General features: G+C 34.4%; 2 protein-coding genes across 12 annotated transcripts; one reads left to right on the top strand and one right to left on the bottom strand.

Annotated features, from left to right (window-relative positions):
• Positions 1–43: 43 nt before the first annotated feature.
• Positions 44–4,482, bottom strand: Ythdc1 (YTH domain containing 1). Of its 4 annotated transcripts, none has more exons than XM_076896846.1 (6): positions 4,464–4,482; positions 2,407–2,891; positions 2,020–2,236; positions 1,735–1,939; positions 1,379–1,655; positions 44–1,302 (listed from the first exon to the last, which is right to left on the bottom strand). In XM_076896846.1, exons 2-6 carry the CDS (start codon positions 2,763–2,765, stop codon positions 972–974), a joined length of 1,389 nt encoding a protein of 462 aa, XP_076752961.1. In that variant the 5' UTR covers positions 2,766–2,891; positions 4,464–4,482; the 3' UTR covers positions 44–971. The 4 variants fall into 4 exon arrangements, with proteins under 4 accessions (XP_076752961.1, XP_076752960.1, XP_076752959.1 ...); XM_076896845.1 differs by lacking the exon at positions 4,464–4,482 and adding an exon at positions 4,024–4,115; XM_076896844.1 differs by lacking the exon at positions 4,464–4,482 and adding an exon at positions 3,743–4,070.
• On the top strand, positions 4,476–17,097 carry Spn (protein phosphatase 1 regulatory subunit spinophilin). 8 transcript variants are annotated; one of them, XM_076896834.1, is made up of 20 exons: positions 4,477–4,901; positions 5,908–6,045; positions 6,315–6,413; positions 6,493–6,766; positions 6,914–8,481; positions 9,458–10,742; positions 11,079–11,099; positions 11,197–11,421; positions 11,595–11,781; positions 11,861–12,124; positions 12,194–12,549; positions 12,771–13,026; positions 13,451–13,504; positions 13,761–14,066; positions 14,144–14,530; positions 14,603–14,864; positions 14,950–15,162; positions 15,245–15,385; positions 15,553–15,659; positions 15,755–17,097. In XM_076896834.1, the coding sequence occupies exons 4-20, from the start codon at positions 6,504–6,506 to the stop codon at positions 16,004–16,006; spliced, it is 6,147 nt and encodes a 2,048-aa protein (XP_076752949.1). In that variant the 5' UTR covers positions 4,477–4,901; positions 5,908–6,045; positions 6,315–6,413; positions 6,493–6,503; the 3' UTR covers positions 16,007–17,097. The 8 variants fall into 8 exon arrangements, with proteins under 8 accessions (XP_076752952.1, XP_076752949.1, XP_076752951.1 ...); XM_076896837.1 differs by lacking the exon at positions 5,908–6,045 and having other exon boundaries at positions 4,476–4,901; positions 15,601–15,659; XM_076896836.1 differs by lacking the exon at positions 5,908–6,045 and having other exon boundaries at positions 6,315–6,402.
• Positions 17,098–17,108: the final 11 nt, after the last annotated feature.

The raw sequence follows: 17,108 nt of genomic DNA, 5'->3' as shown, positions 1-17,108 counted from the left end.
GTTATGTTCATAGAAAGGGTAAAGAAAAACGAAAGCATTTCACTTATTTCTTAAATCTTTACTACGAAATAGCGCAAAAAAAAAACATGATATAAATCAATGATCTCAATACGTATTCATAATATTAGGCTAGTTCTGTAATTAGTTGCGATTTTTAACAGTACATGTAATTTATGAGCGATGTGCACAGTTAATTGTGACGAAAATACTGTTTTTTGCAACTCATTATTTTACAATTTCTCTTATACAAGGAAATATGACCAATAATTAATGATGTATATTTTTAAAGTGCTGCAAAAGTAAATTTTTATCGACGGCAGTGGTCTATGTTAAAGCGGTGTGATGGTCTTGCAAAATTTGATTATAGAAATTTGCCGTACCAATCAATGCAAACACATGTGGTATGTTTCATTATGGGGTTGATTCACAATTGAATTGGTTATGCGTAAAAAATAGTTCAAATATCAATATGTGTAAAAATTACAAAAATATATAAATATATAATATCTAACCTGAATATAATAAAAAAAAGTCAGAAGGTAAATAAATTATATTGAAAATACTTATTTTTCGTTAATACTAAATGCATACGACGCAAGATCTGATCAATTGTGAATCAGTTCTACAATTCTTTTTTATTATCATGTACAAAAAAATTGATTAAATTATTTTTATAATTTCTTCAATCTTAATCTGAAGCATATTTAAATGCTTCTTAAATCTATCATTTCATTAAAAAACAGTGATATTTCGTTTATGTTTAAAAATTAGACATTGTCCAAATGTATATGTACACAATTAAAAATTCAAATTATTCTCGTCTGAATTATGAATACAAATAACCAAGTAATGATTAAACACTTACTATCTCATGATTATAAATGTTACGATACCTTGAAAGCCCTTACAATGTGTGCATGAATAGAGAAACGAAGGAATAGATGAACGAAGACAATATTATTCAAAATTTCTTATCTACGGTCCCTATATCTATGATGATGATCACGCGAGGATCGATGATCACTATGTCGACTATGTCGACTGGCTGTTCTCCACAAAAATTCATCTACGCTTCTTTCATAACTACGTTTTTCAAGCGCGGAGGCCGCAGCACTATAATCAGGTGGTAATGGCAAACCGTCATAATATCTGGGTGGTGGCGGCGGCGGAGGTAAAGAATCGTAGGGATGAGATGCGGCATAAGGAGGTAGAGGAGGCAATTGATGTTGCATAGTGCGCATATAATCTGCAACATACGCTTCAGCTGCAGCAGCTACACCCAATCCCGGACTACCATATCCTCTGTGAAATTTATGATTATTAAAAACAATGTACTAAATTTAGAACAATGGTGTACTTCGACACATACTATACGTACTTGGAATAAGGAGAATCGCTTCGATTGAACCAAGTAGCATACCGATGGTGGTGATGGTCTCTCGACCCTCTATGTTCGTTACCAGCTAAATGAGATCCTCTAGCTAATGAAGCTAAACGAGATCGCGACGTTAAGAAAAGTCTACGTCCTCTACCGCCCCTTGAACGTAAAAATCTAGAACTGTTATTAACAGGTCTGTTATCACGATACGAACGAGACTTCATAATATGTTTTGCTGCTTCCTTGGACTTTCTCAAGATCGGAGTCATTTCAATTCCTGAAGATTTATTTTATATTGAAAGAAACGTATATCTTTCTTCTCATTTATAAAGGAAAAATTATATACTTTTATGTACCTTCGTCTTCTGGAAATAATCTGCACAATTCTTCTGCAACTCTTGGTTCAATTTCTTGTCCATCACGACCAATTTTCACTTGCTTACCATCATTCCATGGATTGTACAAATGTAACGTCGCTGTAAATGGTAATTCCTTTCTACATATCCAATCAACTTTAAATACACCGCCCAATGCTTTTGCAGACAATCCAGGTGGTAACACCTAAAATTAACATGTACTTTCTTCCTAATAGTATGTAAGATAATTTCGAAATTTATATTTATTTAATTAACTATACAAACCCAAGAAATTGGTGCTCCATCTCTTCTTGACTCTGTACTTAATCTTGCAAAACCAGCAAACTTTCCTGATTCTTTTACAGAAAAAACAAGCAAAACATTTCTTGATTCTCTGTAAGCTTGATTTAAGTTCGCCTCATTTTGAGGTAAGGTACTCCATACTCCTTTGGCCTTTGATAATGTGACATTCTCAGCATTGTTCGATTTGATGATAAAAAATCTGATAAAAAAAACTTTAAGACATGTCCTGGGCATTTATATAAATGTACTTATTTAAACATTTATAACTGATTTCAGGCAGCTCACAAAATTAGTTGACAATTAACAGCAAAGAAAAAGTACATATAGTACAAATACAAAGATATAGTACTATTTTAAAAAGTAGCTAACCTTGCGTCTCTGAACAGGTAATTTAATTTTGTAGCATAATCATAGCTCTTAGTAATTCCTTTGCTCTCCTTAGATCTTGCGCGCTTTGTTTCAGGGCTAGAAGATTTGGAATCTCTGGACCTAGCACGTTTCCCCCTGTTCTTTCGATTACGCTTATTATCTCCACGTGAGGATTTTGTTGAAACAGAGCTTATACTTGGTTGACTAGAATCAGAGTTTGAACTACTAGATGAGACTTCACTACGTGTATCATAAGTTTCATCTGCAGCAATTTTCAACTCATCCACTATATCATTTTCGCCGCAGCTCAGGTTTAAGTTGTCCCCATCTGTATTATTGTCCATACTTTCACTTTTCATTCGATCACTTTCACTATTGCTTCAAAAGTATGATGTCACTTGTCCCGTCATCCAGGCTTTGTATTTCTGGATTTTTCGGGTTTTCTTGCGCGAAGCCAACGCAGTTCTGGCGCCTTTAAACCTTTTCTGAAACGCAAATATAAAAAAGGTCTTACTAGATAGATATCCAGTGTGCAATAATACTTGTCCAAGAACAATATCATATTCGAACGGATCACATAGGTCTTATGACAATTACGCGGTGAGAAATAATGTAGCAACATTTTTAGTATACGAGACGAAAAGTTCGGAGGATAACACATAAAATCCGATTGTAATATCACTTTGGTAAAAGATTAAAAAGTCCATTCGTCAGAAACTTTGATGTTAAAAATGTCCTTAATTCCTGTTTAATCAATACATTCATAAATATCATAGAGATGTTCAATATATATCTACTATTACTGCAAGACTTTGAGTGCTTCTTGCTTCAAGTAGATATAAATTATGCCTAAGTAGCGCTAAAATATTTTTGTTTCCCTAGAAACGTTTAGCAAAGGGAATAGTTCATTTTATTTAACAATTCACGAGCATATAAATGTCCTTGTATAAGTTAATAATAAATATGCTTTAAATTTGACTTTCTTTCTTTTAATTTTTAACAGAGTACGGTAACACAATTCTTGTTGCCCTATGGAACACAAGTATTTCCTTCAAACATTGTACGTAAAAGTTTATTGTAAAGTTTATTAGAAGTAGATGGTCTTGCCAAAGTGTTTTTTTCTTTTTTTTTTTTCTTTTTATTATTATCTTTTTTTTAAGCCTATTTAATGTGGGAAGCCGTGGAGTCTTCGAGTTTTTCTGTATCTTAGATAATAACACATCATGCTCCTTTGACGTCTCTATTCATAGTCCTTTAAAACGCGAGGGCTATGCCTAACAAAGTTCGTTCTGAACTATTATTTTTTAATAGTAACATCAGCACCACAACAACATACTCGAAACCATCTTATTTTCGTCTCATTGATTTTATTAAGAAAGTTCATGTTTTGCGAAAATAAGTCCTTGATGTATAAACCCCTTTAGGCAGCTCGTACACACTTACGTGCACACTCGGTTCTTCACTTAACACACTTTGCACCTCACGCAAATATGCTCATTGATTGTTACATCCGTTCAACAACTACTTCTATTATTTCTCCACACGAAATACACAGGAGGCTTCCACCAGGGATTGTGCTTTTTTCATAAAAACCACAATAAACGATTATCTCCTTACGGATGCGTATACCATGGCATCCATTGTATGACGTGTTGCTTACGATCGATAGAAATGATTACATGTAGCTAGCTTAAAACCCTAGAACAAAATTCTAATCAATTTTGGAAGAGTTTACTCTTGTCGTTCTCTCTTTATTCGCACCAACTCTTATCTTTCTACATACTTGTTGAAGGATTATATTTCTTTTTAAATAGAAAAAAAAATGAATAGAATTCTGTGCGAGTAATAATGAAAATTTCTTGCACACATATGATAATGTATTTTATATGTCTGAAGGAATCTTGGTTTCGTTTAATTATAGAAGTTCATTCTTAACGCTATGGTAAATTTGAACATGATAAGTAATATGTACATCTGTGGTGAATATGGAAAGAAGATAAGGCATTTCTCTCCGTACGATATTTCTCAGAATTAAAATCCCTAGTAGCCATAGTCACCATCTTTAAAAAGGACGACGACCATCTTGGATCATTTTTCACGGGTTGTTGACACGGGTAGATCACAGCCGGTTGTGAAAGTGCTTCGCGATGTAAAATTAATCGCGATTAATTGCCGGAAATAAGTAGTAGTTATTTAGAAACAAGAATTAAAAGTGATACCGGTTCACGCGATTAAAATATTCTGCAATTATTGTTATCCATGGAAGTATAAAAAATTTGTGGAAATAAGCGTCTGTCACGATTATAAGCAATCTTGACAGAGTCAACAGTTGAATCTTATCGTATTTACTCGAAATTTTTTACGAAAGTATTTCGACTTGATTGTGTTCGCACCGATGTGAAAGGATAACCGTGTTGTTGAAAAAACGAAGATACGAAACGCTGAAAATACATCTTAAAAAGGAAAATGGTTTCGTGCACATGGTGACACCACTGGTTAGTTTATGCTCTCTCTATAAACAGTTTGTCATATTTTATTAAACCAATTCAGTATGATTGCGTGTGTTACTTACGTTTCTAATTAAAAGTCAATTAAGTAATTGTGTACTAAATGAACGATCTCGCAGTGATAACTATTATTGTACATTTTTTGGTAGTCGCAAATCCATTGGGCTTGATAACTTATAATGGCGAAATACAACGTACGTTTACTTGAGTTTTTGTAAACATTCTGATCGCGCATACTAAATCATGCACGTTTGATAATGTCTGCAGATAGAGATCAACTGTTGTGTAGGCGACATTTTTATCGGTGACCTTTTATTTATTTTTCAAATACCTTCCGAAATTGATTTATTTGCTGGTATTTGCCTTTAAATCTAAGATAAACGTGTTGTCCTAATGAATGTGACTAAAAAATTTGGAACTTTAAGTTATCAGTTTTATCTTCCATTTAACTAAACAAAATGTGATTAATTGAAATGAAAATACAAATTCAGATAAATACTTTTCCTTAGATTTAGTACAGTCATGTGATAAAAGTGCTAACATCTGAGCTAACATCTATAAATTTATTAATTTTAGTAATTTGTCTCATAGTTGTTGCATATATAACTAAAAAGAAAGTTGTAACAGTATAGGTTTGCAGTTATACATTGATAAAATAGGTAGTAAACAAAAATTATGGCATAATAACAGTAGCCTTATTTTTACTGGACTTTGTTGATTAATAATTTGTTAACAATAGAAATTTTATGATTAATTATTATAATTAGCTCATCAGGTACGATAGCAGTTCTTTAAAAATGATGCACTTAGAGTATTATGAAAAGATAATATAAATGAGAGAAAGTTTTTTACAACACATTAGCTTTATTATTTATTTTAAGCTACATTTAACTTTAACCTATTATTATACAAAGGTGTGCATATTATGTGCATAGTATATAATATACAAGTGTACAACATGTACATGCTTCCACTTTTCATACTTCAACTACAGAGAAAGGATTCAAGTATTGATTGCAGGAGCATGGTGTGCTATGGCAATAGGAGGAGGGTGAAGCCCAGACAAGACCCCACCTCTTTATACTATATGCCTCCCATTTAAGTCTAACTTAAATCATTTCAGACAATCACAGTAAATATATCTAATATGTAGCACAATAAAATGACTCCCATTAATGTTATCAAAGAATATGCTTTTGCACACTCAAACATATATTTTGAGTGTTGACAACACAATTGATCTTTACAAATGTTTAGTGACTATTAATTTTAATGTTATATGTGCACACAAAAAGACCTTATGTATAAAAATAATCAGTCAAGTTATATAACAGTTGACTTGTTTTAGGTCCAATTGCATTCATATTATGTATGTTAGTGTAATATTTATTTTCTTTTCAGATCATTAAAAACATGATGAATATAAAAAATACATGAATGACAATGGGCTGAAACATATCAGAGTAGAACCATCATCACTTTTTAACGTGTAAGGTGCAGGTAGTAACGACACGTATTATGTTTCATTTATGATGTTATTGTCATACAAATGTTAAAAGTTTATTATTTTTCTATCAAGGCAAGTAAGTCATGGCAACAGTGGAAGAAAAGAAACGAGTTGGCGGCTCAAAAGTTTCAGCCATTGCAAATATCTTTCAATCAAAACCACAATTGGATAATTTAAGCCATAGAACAAATAATATTCTGTCAGATGGTTTCAAGGAACCAGCTGTGCCTTTGAAAGAGTCACCTACACAAGTTACAGTTGTGAGAACTGAGAGTCATGTGGCACGTTTTAATAATGCTCGTGCACTTTTCGAAAAACTTGGAGAGGAAAACAAACCAAATAAACCGTAAGTATATAACGTCAGTGTTAGTCATTGAATAAGTTATAAATATATATATCAGTAGAGTAAATGGTATAGTTAGCTGAAAAACTTATAAAACATTAAGGTACCTCTTTTCCTTCTCTTACCTTCAAAAATATATTTTCTTTACAGGGTAGATAGAATTACGAAACCTAGCAACTTGCACGGCTTGAGATCGCGTTCTAGCTCTGCGAATTCTGGATCCGGTTGTACATCTCCAGCCAGATCACCACGTCCTAGGTCACCATCACCTCCGGGTACCAGGGATCATTTAAGCAATTGGAGTGCTAGCGTGCCAGCTTTGAATGCTGAAAAACATTTTGAAAATGGACATAATCATGGTTTGGATAATATACCGGATAAGCATAAATCACGCGCAGGATTGGGAAAATTCGACAAAAATTATGGCAAAGAAAATCGCTTAGACGATCGACCCGAGAAACCAGAGAAACCTGAAAGGAGATTGAATTCAAAAGAATTGATTGAGAAACAGAAAAATTGGACTAGCCATTTTTCGAAAACAAGACCAAGCAGATACAATTCAGATCCAAATAGATCTGTGGTACAAAGTTCTTTAAATCAGAACGCAAATAAACTAAATGTCGAGGCTTCTGTAGGGCTCACGCAAAACGCTACAGGCACCGAGAATGAAGGAAAACGATCGTCAGATATTCCTGCTAATGCAGCCACAAGATCGGCTAGCTTTTGCTCGGTCAGATCGTCAGCCATATCTCCACCACCGCCACCGCCACCAACAAGAAATTCGTCGACTTCGAATTCAAAGAAAGAAAGGCCAGCCAGTATTGCAGCAGTCTCTCCACCGGATATACCTAGCAGTCCAGAGTACGCTACGATAAATAAATATTTTGATACTTCACCGACTATACCCGAATATGCGGTTATACAAAAGAACACAAATGCACAAAATAAGCATTTCCAGAGGAACCAAGAGCAAATTTCTAAAAACGTAACCACTCCCGCACCAGAAAGAGCACAAGACACGTTTATTCCTGAATATGCGGTAGTGCAAAAGAATACTGCGGCTAAAGTGCATTCGCGAAATGCAGATATAACAAAAACTACTTCCACGCAACATTCAAAAAATGTTAACAATTCCGAAAGCAGTAGTTTACCCCCCAAAAATACTCTTACGAGTTCAAGTATCGATATCTATTCGCAAACAAAATCACATATTTCCTCCAACGAAAGAAATTCCGATATGTCTAGTCCAACACGGAGTATGTCCATAGAAAATATTAACAGTATGACAGTAGAAGGTAAAATAAGAAAAGATAGCGACTCGCTCGACGCTCCTGAGTATTTGAATTACTCTTCAAACGTTATACGTTCACCCCTTAAAACTTCCGAGTGGAGGAACGAGTGGTTAGCCAAAAACGATGAGCTCTTGAAGAAAGCAGCGGATCTGAAATGTTCTAGGGAAGAAATAGAGACCAGAAATGAAGTTATAAGACCTGATCCACGACCAGATTGGGCCAGACCGTGCATAAATACTGTGAGGAAGAAAGATAGTTTAATGGAAGAAAAGAAAGTAGAGCCATCAAAATCCCCGGATCCGGAATTAAGACCACCTTCTGGAGGTACGGATAGTGCATCTTCTAGTATGAGCTCCCCTAGCTCCCCTTCCAAGGATAGTAAAGAAGAGAAGGCAGATAAGGAAATGTCAGAAAAATTTCAAACCGGTATAGTATATGTGAATAATTCTCAGTAACATGATTCACATCTATACGAACATATTTAACAGCAAAAGACATGTATGTACAAAAACACAAATTTGATCGATTTATTTTCCGAATAAGGAAATTTTATATCAGTTTTTTAATTAACATAAAATAATTCACAATATTTATATCTAAATTTTGAAATTTTACCGTGGCTGTTTGCCAAAATACTGAAAAGTAAGAGTACAGGAGGATACTGTCCTCTTTTCCCCTTTCCTCCTCTTCTTGATCTTAGTTCCTCCTACCGGTTCAACAGTATTATTTATAGAAATCTGTGTATTCTGTTCTGCTTCTGTCTGGTTCTACTTCACACCATTTATTTCAGAAAAGTATTTTACAAATTTTAATGATGTTTTTAGTAGTGCTTATTAAAACTGTATTTATTAAAAATTAATACAATTTCTAAAGTATTTTCTTCATAAAGAGGGAATTTGTGAAAAATATATTCGTAACAAATGTTTAAATTACTCTGTACAGTTAAATCTCCTGTGGTGTGTTTTAAAAAAGCCTTAAAAGAAAACACTAATAATTTAAATAGTATTGCATTACTTTTTTGAAATAAGTGTACAAATATTTTAAGTGAAATGTGTGTATCATTTTATCAGTTGTATCCAACACATGCTTCTAGTATATATATTGTATATATTACGAAAAATTCCAACATTTAGGTGTGTAGTTTTATTCTAAAAGAAAAACAGAAATAAATAGAATTTGAAGCCAGTGTTCTCATCGTGTATCTGTGAATCTTCACTTTAATATTGTAAATTCATATTTTTTAATTTTGTACACTAAAACAATACAAACATCATGTGTCTTCGACTACTTTGTATCGATTGCCGAGGTATTTTACATGTTCTTTTAAAAATTGATTTATACACTTTTCAGTGGATATATAGTTTTTATTATAAATAACGTTTCGTTTATTTGTTATTTTAAGGCCGTAACAGTTATGATTTGCAACCCGAGGAACAAGAAACACCTGCAACGTATACGGAGTCCACTGCTGAGAAGGATAGTTTAGAAAAAAATTCCAAATTTAGTGAAACAGATACCACTACGGTTATACGTCGATCTCATGTACGTGTTGATCTTCAAGCTGCGGGTTTGGGGCAACGACCACCGTCCGTTGTTAGCTCGGATCAAGAGTACCCACCTTTAGAACATAAGGATATACCGATACCCTCGCCATATGCAAAGAAAAAGCAACAAAATCAAGAAGTCTCTACTCAAAACAGCGATGTTAAGCCACAAACGAAAATTAGCGTCGAAGAAAATGCGATAATAAAAAACGATTCAACAAGAAGTTGCCATAACAAGATATCTCAAGACAGTAATCAGGATCATGCACGAGTGAATTCAGTGATTACGGAAGTAAATCAAAATATAACATTAGACAATAAGTCGAAATCAAACGTTGCCAATGAGAGACACACGTTTTCCGAAACTGTGTGCCAGAAAACAGTATCTAATGCCAAAAACGATCAAATCAAGATCTCTGTGCGAGAGAAGCTAGCGAAAAATAAGGAAGAAGTATCCGGGAAACGCTCAAGTTTCGCCGAAGTGGATAATAAAGTAGATCAAACAGAAAAGGCCATTTTAAACGCAAATCAATGCTCAATCGTTTCAAACATTCATAGTACCGAGAATTTGTCAGAGAAACTTTCTAATAAAGAGACGGAATTAGATGACAGTGCACACTCGGAAAATATATCTAAATTTGTGTCGAAAACAAGTAGTAAAAAGGAATACGTAACATTGGCAGGTGATGCAGTACCTAAACCCAGTTCGCAAACGATAAGTACTATTCTAAATAGGAGTATAGGGGAGATAGATCAACCACAGACGACATGGGAACAGGAGAAACAGAAAGCTGAGCTGGCAAAGATGAGATTGCAGGAGAATACTTCCACAAGTACAGCGCAACAAATTAACATACCTCAAAGCATGCCATCTGCTATCGTAAATCAGCAACACATGGAAAAGAGACAGTCGAATGAACATATTGTAGCTGAGACCAGCATTCACGACGACAGTGACTCCAGCGATACCAAAACTATTACGAATTTAGAACATGCACCAGCAATGGATGTGAAAAATGTCATGGAGCACAATAATTCCAAGACTATGACAGAAATTGTTTCCAAACCTATTATGAATCAAACGATTTCTATAACACCAGATACTATGACAGCTGATGAGGCAGAAAATCTGCTAAGTTCGCGGTAAGTAAATTGGCTTTATCGTTTATAGCGTAGGAGAGATATAGATTTTAGTATATAGTGAAAAAAGTTGCATATATAATAATATAAATATAAATATATTTTTTTAATTTTTATATAGTGCACTAAAACTTCAATATAGATTTCTTTCAAACACATTTCTATATTTTACAATTATGATAATTCCTAGTTACATAGCGAATAATTTCATGGCAACTTGCAAACAGCTTGATAACTTTAATTTCCTTACTTTTTCAATTCTAATATTTTCTTCTATTCGTGTTTATTTGAATGTGACTTCGAACAAACTTAAAATGGTACTGGAACGAAAAATCACAGCATCCTAGAGAAAAAGATAAGGTGAGTTAATTATTCATTGTCTGGTTAAATGTTTAGTTGATTGATTATGATATTAAATTATGAAAGAGCATCGTGAATCATGTGAATAATCAATTAGACAAGGATCAGCTTTATTATCGGACGAGGAAGCTCAAGAGATAGCAAGATTATTGTCACCCATAGCACACGCCGAAGTTGTAAGTGAAGAAAATTCTGTTGATAAAAGTAGAGAAATGGACAAAGAGAAGGAAAGGGACGATCAAGATAACACACCAGATTGGCTTTCTGATGTCTTGTCTGCTCCTGATACCAGTCTTATTAATAGCACCACTAATGATTATAGGTGAATCAGTTTGGTCTTTTTATGTTTATTTCCGTTCTATAAAACTATTTTGCAGCTAATGCTATGTATTGATTTTAATTACTTTTAATTAATTGCACATGCGTTGTATGACCTGGCATAAGTTCTAATGACTACTTTTACGAAAACATATTATATCCTTGCGATTTTTTTAGTTTGTCCCATAGATCACGTAGCGATTTAACGATAGACTCGTTGACGGAGAGTCAAGTGGGTTCTGTAACGGGTAGCGAAAGTGGTTTGCTTGGATCTGTTAATAGTTTGAACGATACATATGAAAGTAATGACGACACGGAAACGGAGCATCAAGACGAGTACGTTCCACCAACACCAGGAAAAGTTGTAAGATCATAGAAATACTTCCGTTAAGTTTTCATTTAAGGATAAATTATAGATGTATATATTCTGACTGTCCATTCAGGTACTCGTGGAGAATGGTGTACATTATTTCGAGGATGGTCATTTTTGGATGGAAGTTGCAGGGATACCTGAATCGGATGATGAGAAAGAAGATTACCTGGCAAATATGCCTGTTAAAAAAATGACTAAAGTTTCATTCGACACGAAACCAATGAGAGTTTATTCGACACATTCTGTGAACGAGTACGATCGACGGAACGAGGATGTAGATCCCGTTGCCGCCAGCGCAGAGTACGAGCTCGAAAAACGAGTTGAAAAGATGGAGGTAATTATTTTTAATCGATGCACATTTTATTGAATATTTATATAATAATATTACTTAACAATTTGCCAGGTATTCCCGGTAGAACTTATGAAAGGCCCGGAAGGTCTTGGTTTAAGTATTATAGGAATGGGTGTCGGCGCGGATGCAGGACTAGAGAAATTAGGTATATTCGTGAAAACGATTACTGAGAAAGGTGCAGCTGCACGAGAGGGCAGAATACAAGTAAATGATCAAATTGTGGAAGTGGATGGAAAATCTTTAGTTGGTGTTACACAAGCATATGCAGCTAGTGTCCTCCGCAATACTTCAGGTCTTGTACGCTTTGTGATCGGCAGGGAACGTGATCCAAATTCGGAAGTAGCTATGTTAATTCGGCAAAGTCTTCAAGCGGATAAGGAAAGAGAACAACAAGCTAATTCTGCTAGGTACAAATCAATTTATTTAATTCCAACAAACATGTACATTGTTTAAAAACAATTTCCCAGTGATGGTTTATCCTTGCTCGCTAATGTTCATGACGAAAATTTATGGCCACTCTAATGACGGCACGAAGCCTCTTAGAGCGCTGAGGGAAACCAATTTTTAATAGGTTAGAATATTGATTAAATTATGCGAGAGACTTTATACAGTGAATATATTTGTGCAGAAAACTTAATTTTTCGGATGCGTCGCCTGATAGCCAACGAGGTGGTGAGGACATCTCCGTTCGAGGCATGGGAGGGATTCCTGGTTCTCCAGCTATGTCGTCGTGTTCAGAAGGGGAACCTCCTCACAGTCCTATAGAAAACTATTTATCGTCTTCTGGTCGAAGTAGGTCTCCCATCATCAGTTCATCGATGCCGCAACATGTATCCGCAACAACGCAGAGCGACGTTGACAGTTTAAGACTGCTTTTACAAGAGGTACCGTATTTTTTTATTGAACGAAAAAGAATGTAGTATAACTTTTATAACTTTCTGTATATATAGAAATATTTTTTTATTCGCAAGTTTTGTTTCGTATATGTAGCTAATGAGAAATATATATCATGGTCTCATTGTTAATATCGAAAGATATTTTTCTTTTAAAGTAGAATATATAGATATGTTTATTATTATCGCACAAAATATTTAGTGTCATGTTAATTTTCATTAATTTTATACATAATGAGTGCAATGTATAAAATTGTAAGACGAAATACACCGTAATGTGTTGTACATACATATATGTATATACTTATTCGTATTGCTATTTCATATACACCATGAGCACTCCCTCATAGGTTTATAGGCGTAACTATACTTTTGGTTTTGCTTATGCACCGTGTTCGTTGTTCACTGCTTGCAGAGTCAGTATAAACTAGCATTAGCTGATGGAGAGGTGGAAAAACTCAAAGCTAAGGTAATCATATAAGATGAGCAATTTTAAATCATATTCTTATTAGTTAATGCAATTTGCTTGTATATGCTTATTAACATGTGTGCAGCTTAATACATGTTTTTGTGACTTTCTCACCTGTTTATCACATTTCATATAGTCTCTATATCACAAATAACAAAAAGAAGTACACAACAGCTTACAGAAGAAATACTAATCCGATTATATATTTTATATACACTATTTATAACGGAATTTATTGGAAATTTTCTATTTCTAGCTTGTAGATTTAGAGAACAGTGGGGCTGGCAGCGAAGAATATGCAGCAAAGTTACGCGAGTCTGGTTTACGCCTTCACGAGTCCGAAAGAGCCCTGGGCACCGCTAGACAAGATTTAGCTGCAGCACGAGAAATGCTATCTCAAGCAACGGCACAAAACGCTGCCTTACAACAGAAATATGCTCGAGCACGAAGAGCAGCTCGTGAATTACGCACAGATATTGCAGCTAGAGACGAATTTTATCAACAGTTACTACAAGAGAAAGATACAGAATATAACGCTCTTGTAAAAAGTTTAAAGGATAGGGTGTGTTACTTGTCGATCACTATACATAATTTGTAGATTAATAAGTATATAAAAAAACTAATTTTCAATAATTGTAGGTAATTACACTGGAGGTAGAATTAACCGAAACACAGAGGAGGTTTGGTTTACCAGCGAGATTACCTTATGATGGAACTACAGCTAGAATTGTTACACCACAATTATCACGTCGACAATTACCTCCTCCTCCTTCGTCAACTAACTGTCAACTGTCAGACACGGAAACGTCCGATCTTAGTAGCCCTGACGATGGTGACAAAACAGCCACAGTCGAAAGAAAATTGCCACTTCCATTACCAGTAAAGGAGGAATTAGATCGAGCAGTACCTGCCCATCGACTTCTTGACAATTCTGCGGGAAAAAGTAAAGCTGAACTCGCTAGTAGAGGAGGACTTGCGAATCGACAACTTCCTAAACGATCCGGTGGTCTTAGCAATAGCAGTTCTGTACGTATACGATCAAACATGAGTAATCAGTAATTCAGTATGCGATCATTATTTAAATGTATTATGTTCTAGGACTATGGCTTGGACGAATCTGGTGACAATACTGATGAAGATTCATCTTCGAAGTTACTTTCTCAAGATACGAGCAGCAGATCACCAAACGATTTGACATCAAAACAATCAAATTTGAGTTCCTATTCCAGTAGTTCTTCCATTAGTTCGCTGAAAAGCAAACATATGGAACCTACGCATCCGACAACAATCCGACAACACAGCACTATTAGTTCACAAGTTCGAGCTATGACAGAGCAAAGTTGGCCGCAGTCTCAAAAAAGTACTTTTTTCTCCAATATTCTTTAAACACAATCTATCTAAAAGACATTATAAAGTATAACATTATTTACCTGGATTCTTTGTAGATTTAACTGGACCACCAGCATCGTTTGCAGAACAATTAAAGCAGGTTTTAGCGGAAAGAGAACGACGACTTGGTGGAAATGATATGTCCTCATCTAGAGAAAGTTCTGGGGATTTCAGTGATCTAAATAATCCACATTCGAGCGATCCAACTTTAGTTACTCATCATTTAGTGGAAGAAATACGTCAAGCTGTGAACGAGGCCAATCAAAGAGGTAAAATACGTCTTATTCTATGTATCTAGTATGCAAGTTGCGTAAAGATAATTCCCTTGGAATAAATTATTTACGTTTACAGTAAAAAAAGCCACTATTCCTTCGTCAAATTTAATTGGTAGCAGTTCCACGCCTTGGCATCATCCAGGTAGTTCACCTTCTAGTCTGTCCTCTGGTGGATCAGTGAGCCCACCTGCTGTTGATCCTAGTCCGTCTAAAACAGGTATTTTGTGTGTTCACGTCACGAAGCAAACAACAAATGATTCTTAATCTCGTTTTTACCATCTTGTTTTCATTTTTTTTTTATTTTTTTTTTATATATATATATATATTTTTTCTTTGTTATCATGTTTACCCCTCTCGCGTGTGTAAACAATATTATGAATCTAGATACGAGTGAAGTTTGGTTGCCTCCTTATCCAAGCGACTTTGGTTTAGGTGACAAGAAGTCTCATTTTTGGCAGAATGCACCAGTTACCGATTGGTCCAAAGAACAAGTAAGCATATTTCTATATGAACAATTACTTTGCTATTATTCCAAATTAGCGTTATGATGTATTTACGTTTGGTTTGACTTCATAAATGGTATCAGGTATGTCAGTGGTTATCAGGAATTGGTTTGGAACGTTATGCATCACGATTTTTGGATACTGGAATTAACGGTGGAAACCTTTTACGACTTGAATCTCGTGATCTGAAAGCTTTTGGTATTTGCGGTGAAGAAAAGTCTCATTTGAAACGTAAATTGAAAGAACTTAGGGCACAGGCAGATCGAGAACGCAAGGAGAGGAAAGAAATAGAACGGATGCGACGAAAAGCAGAAAAGGCTGCACGGAAAAAATAGTTTGTGCGTACGTTAATGTACTTATGTCTTCTATAAAATGCAACAACATTGCACAAAAAATTGGTGACATGTTTAAATTTTGTGTACGATATTCCAGTGGTATTAGTAATGTATTTTCACAACTTCCGTCTGTATTTAATTCTTCAATACATATAAGCAGTCACAATTTACTAAATATTACCATTTAAATTTCTTCGAACTGAAAATCTGAAAATTTGGTTATTTGCACACAATTCTGACATTTTGATCTACAGACTTGCATTTATTTATAGACTTTGTATTCACGTTGCTCTATTGTTCTTGTAGTATTTGTATTAATTATTTATCAAGTAACAATGAATACAATTCGAAGAAGGGAACTTGTACGAATGTAAAAGCATGGTTATTAAGCGAGACGTATGCATGTGATATGTATGTATAAAATTCAAGCCATTTAGGTAAATTGTAATAAAACTTTATCTAAATAATTTTTTTTACGATTGTAAGTATACTTTTGTAGAAACATAAGTTTCATGTTACTAGAAAATGTATTGTTTCTGTATTTATTTTTATTACCAACTTAAATTGTGTAACAATTTTTCATAATGAATAATATAAATCCTAGTAAAATAGAGTCGTAGAATGTAACTATCGTCGAGAAAAGTGACTGTCCTTTTACTATGTACATCATGAGGTATCAACGAATTTGTAATTGTCAATACGGTATGTGTTACAAATTCCAATTGTAGATTGATCAAATTATGAAATAATTCATCTGTATTTATTCCATCTAAATTTGCTCAGTCTACATTTCACGTTATAATTAGCAAGTTATCACGTTTTTTTAACCAATATCGAATAAAGTATTAATGAATTTCTATTATGCGACTGTCTTAATATTTGTATTGAAATTTTTCCTCCTTTTTAACTGTAACGAGGTTCGCATTATTGTATTAATCTGTGAATTAAGAGCTAAACGCTCGCACAACGTCGATTCGATTACGACGATAATTTTTAGATTATGTGATGACTTTCTTTAATGCCTTTTACATACTTCGGAACATTCCATGCGAAACTATATAATTTTATCTTTATTAACACGTACATACATATACAGGCGTGC

The sequence above is a fragment of the Xylocopa sonorina genome, chromosome 6 (assembly GCF_050948175.1).
Source record: "Xylocopa sonorina isolate GNS202 chromosome 6, iyXylSono1_principal, whole genome shotgun sequence".
Taxonomy (NCBI): domain Eukaryota; kingdom Metazoa; phylum Arthropoda; class Insecta; order Hymenoptera; family Apidae; genus Xylocopa; species Xylocopa sonorina.
The sequence above is the reverse complement of the archived record's forward strand: the minus strand, read 5'-3'. Positions and strand labels throughout refer to the sequence as shown.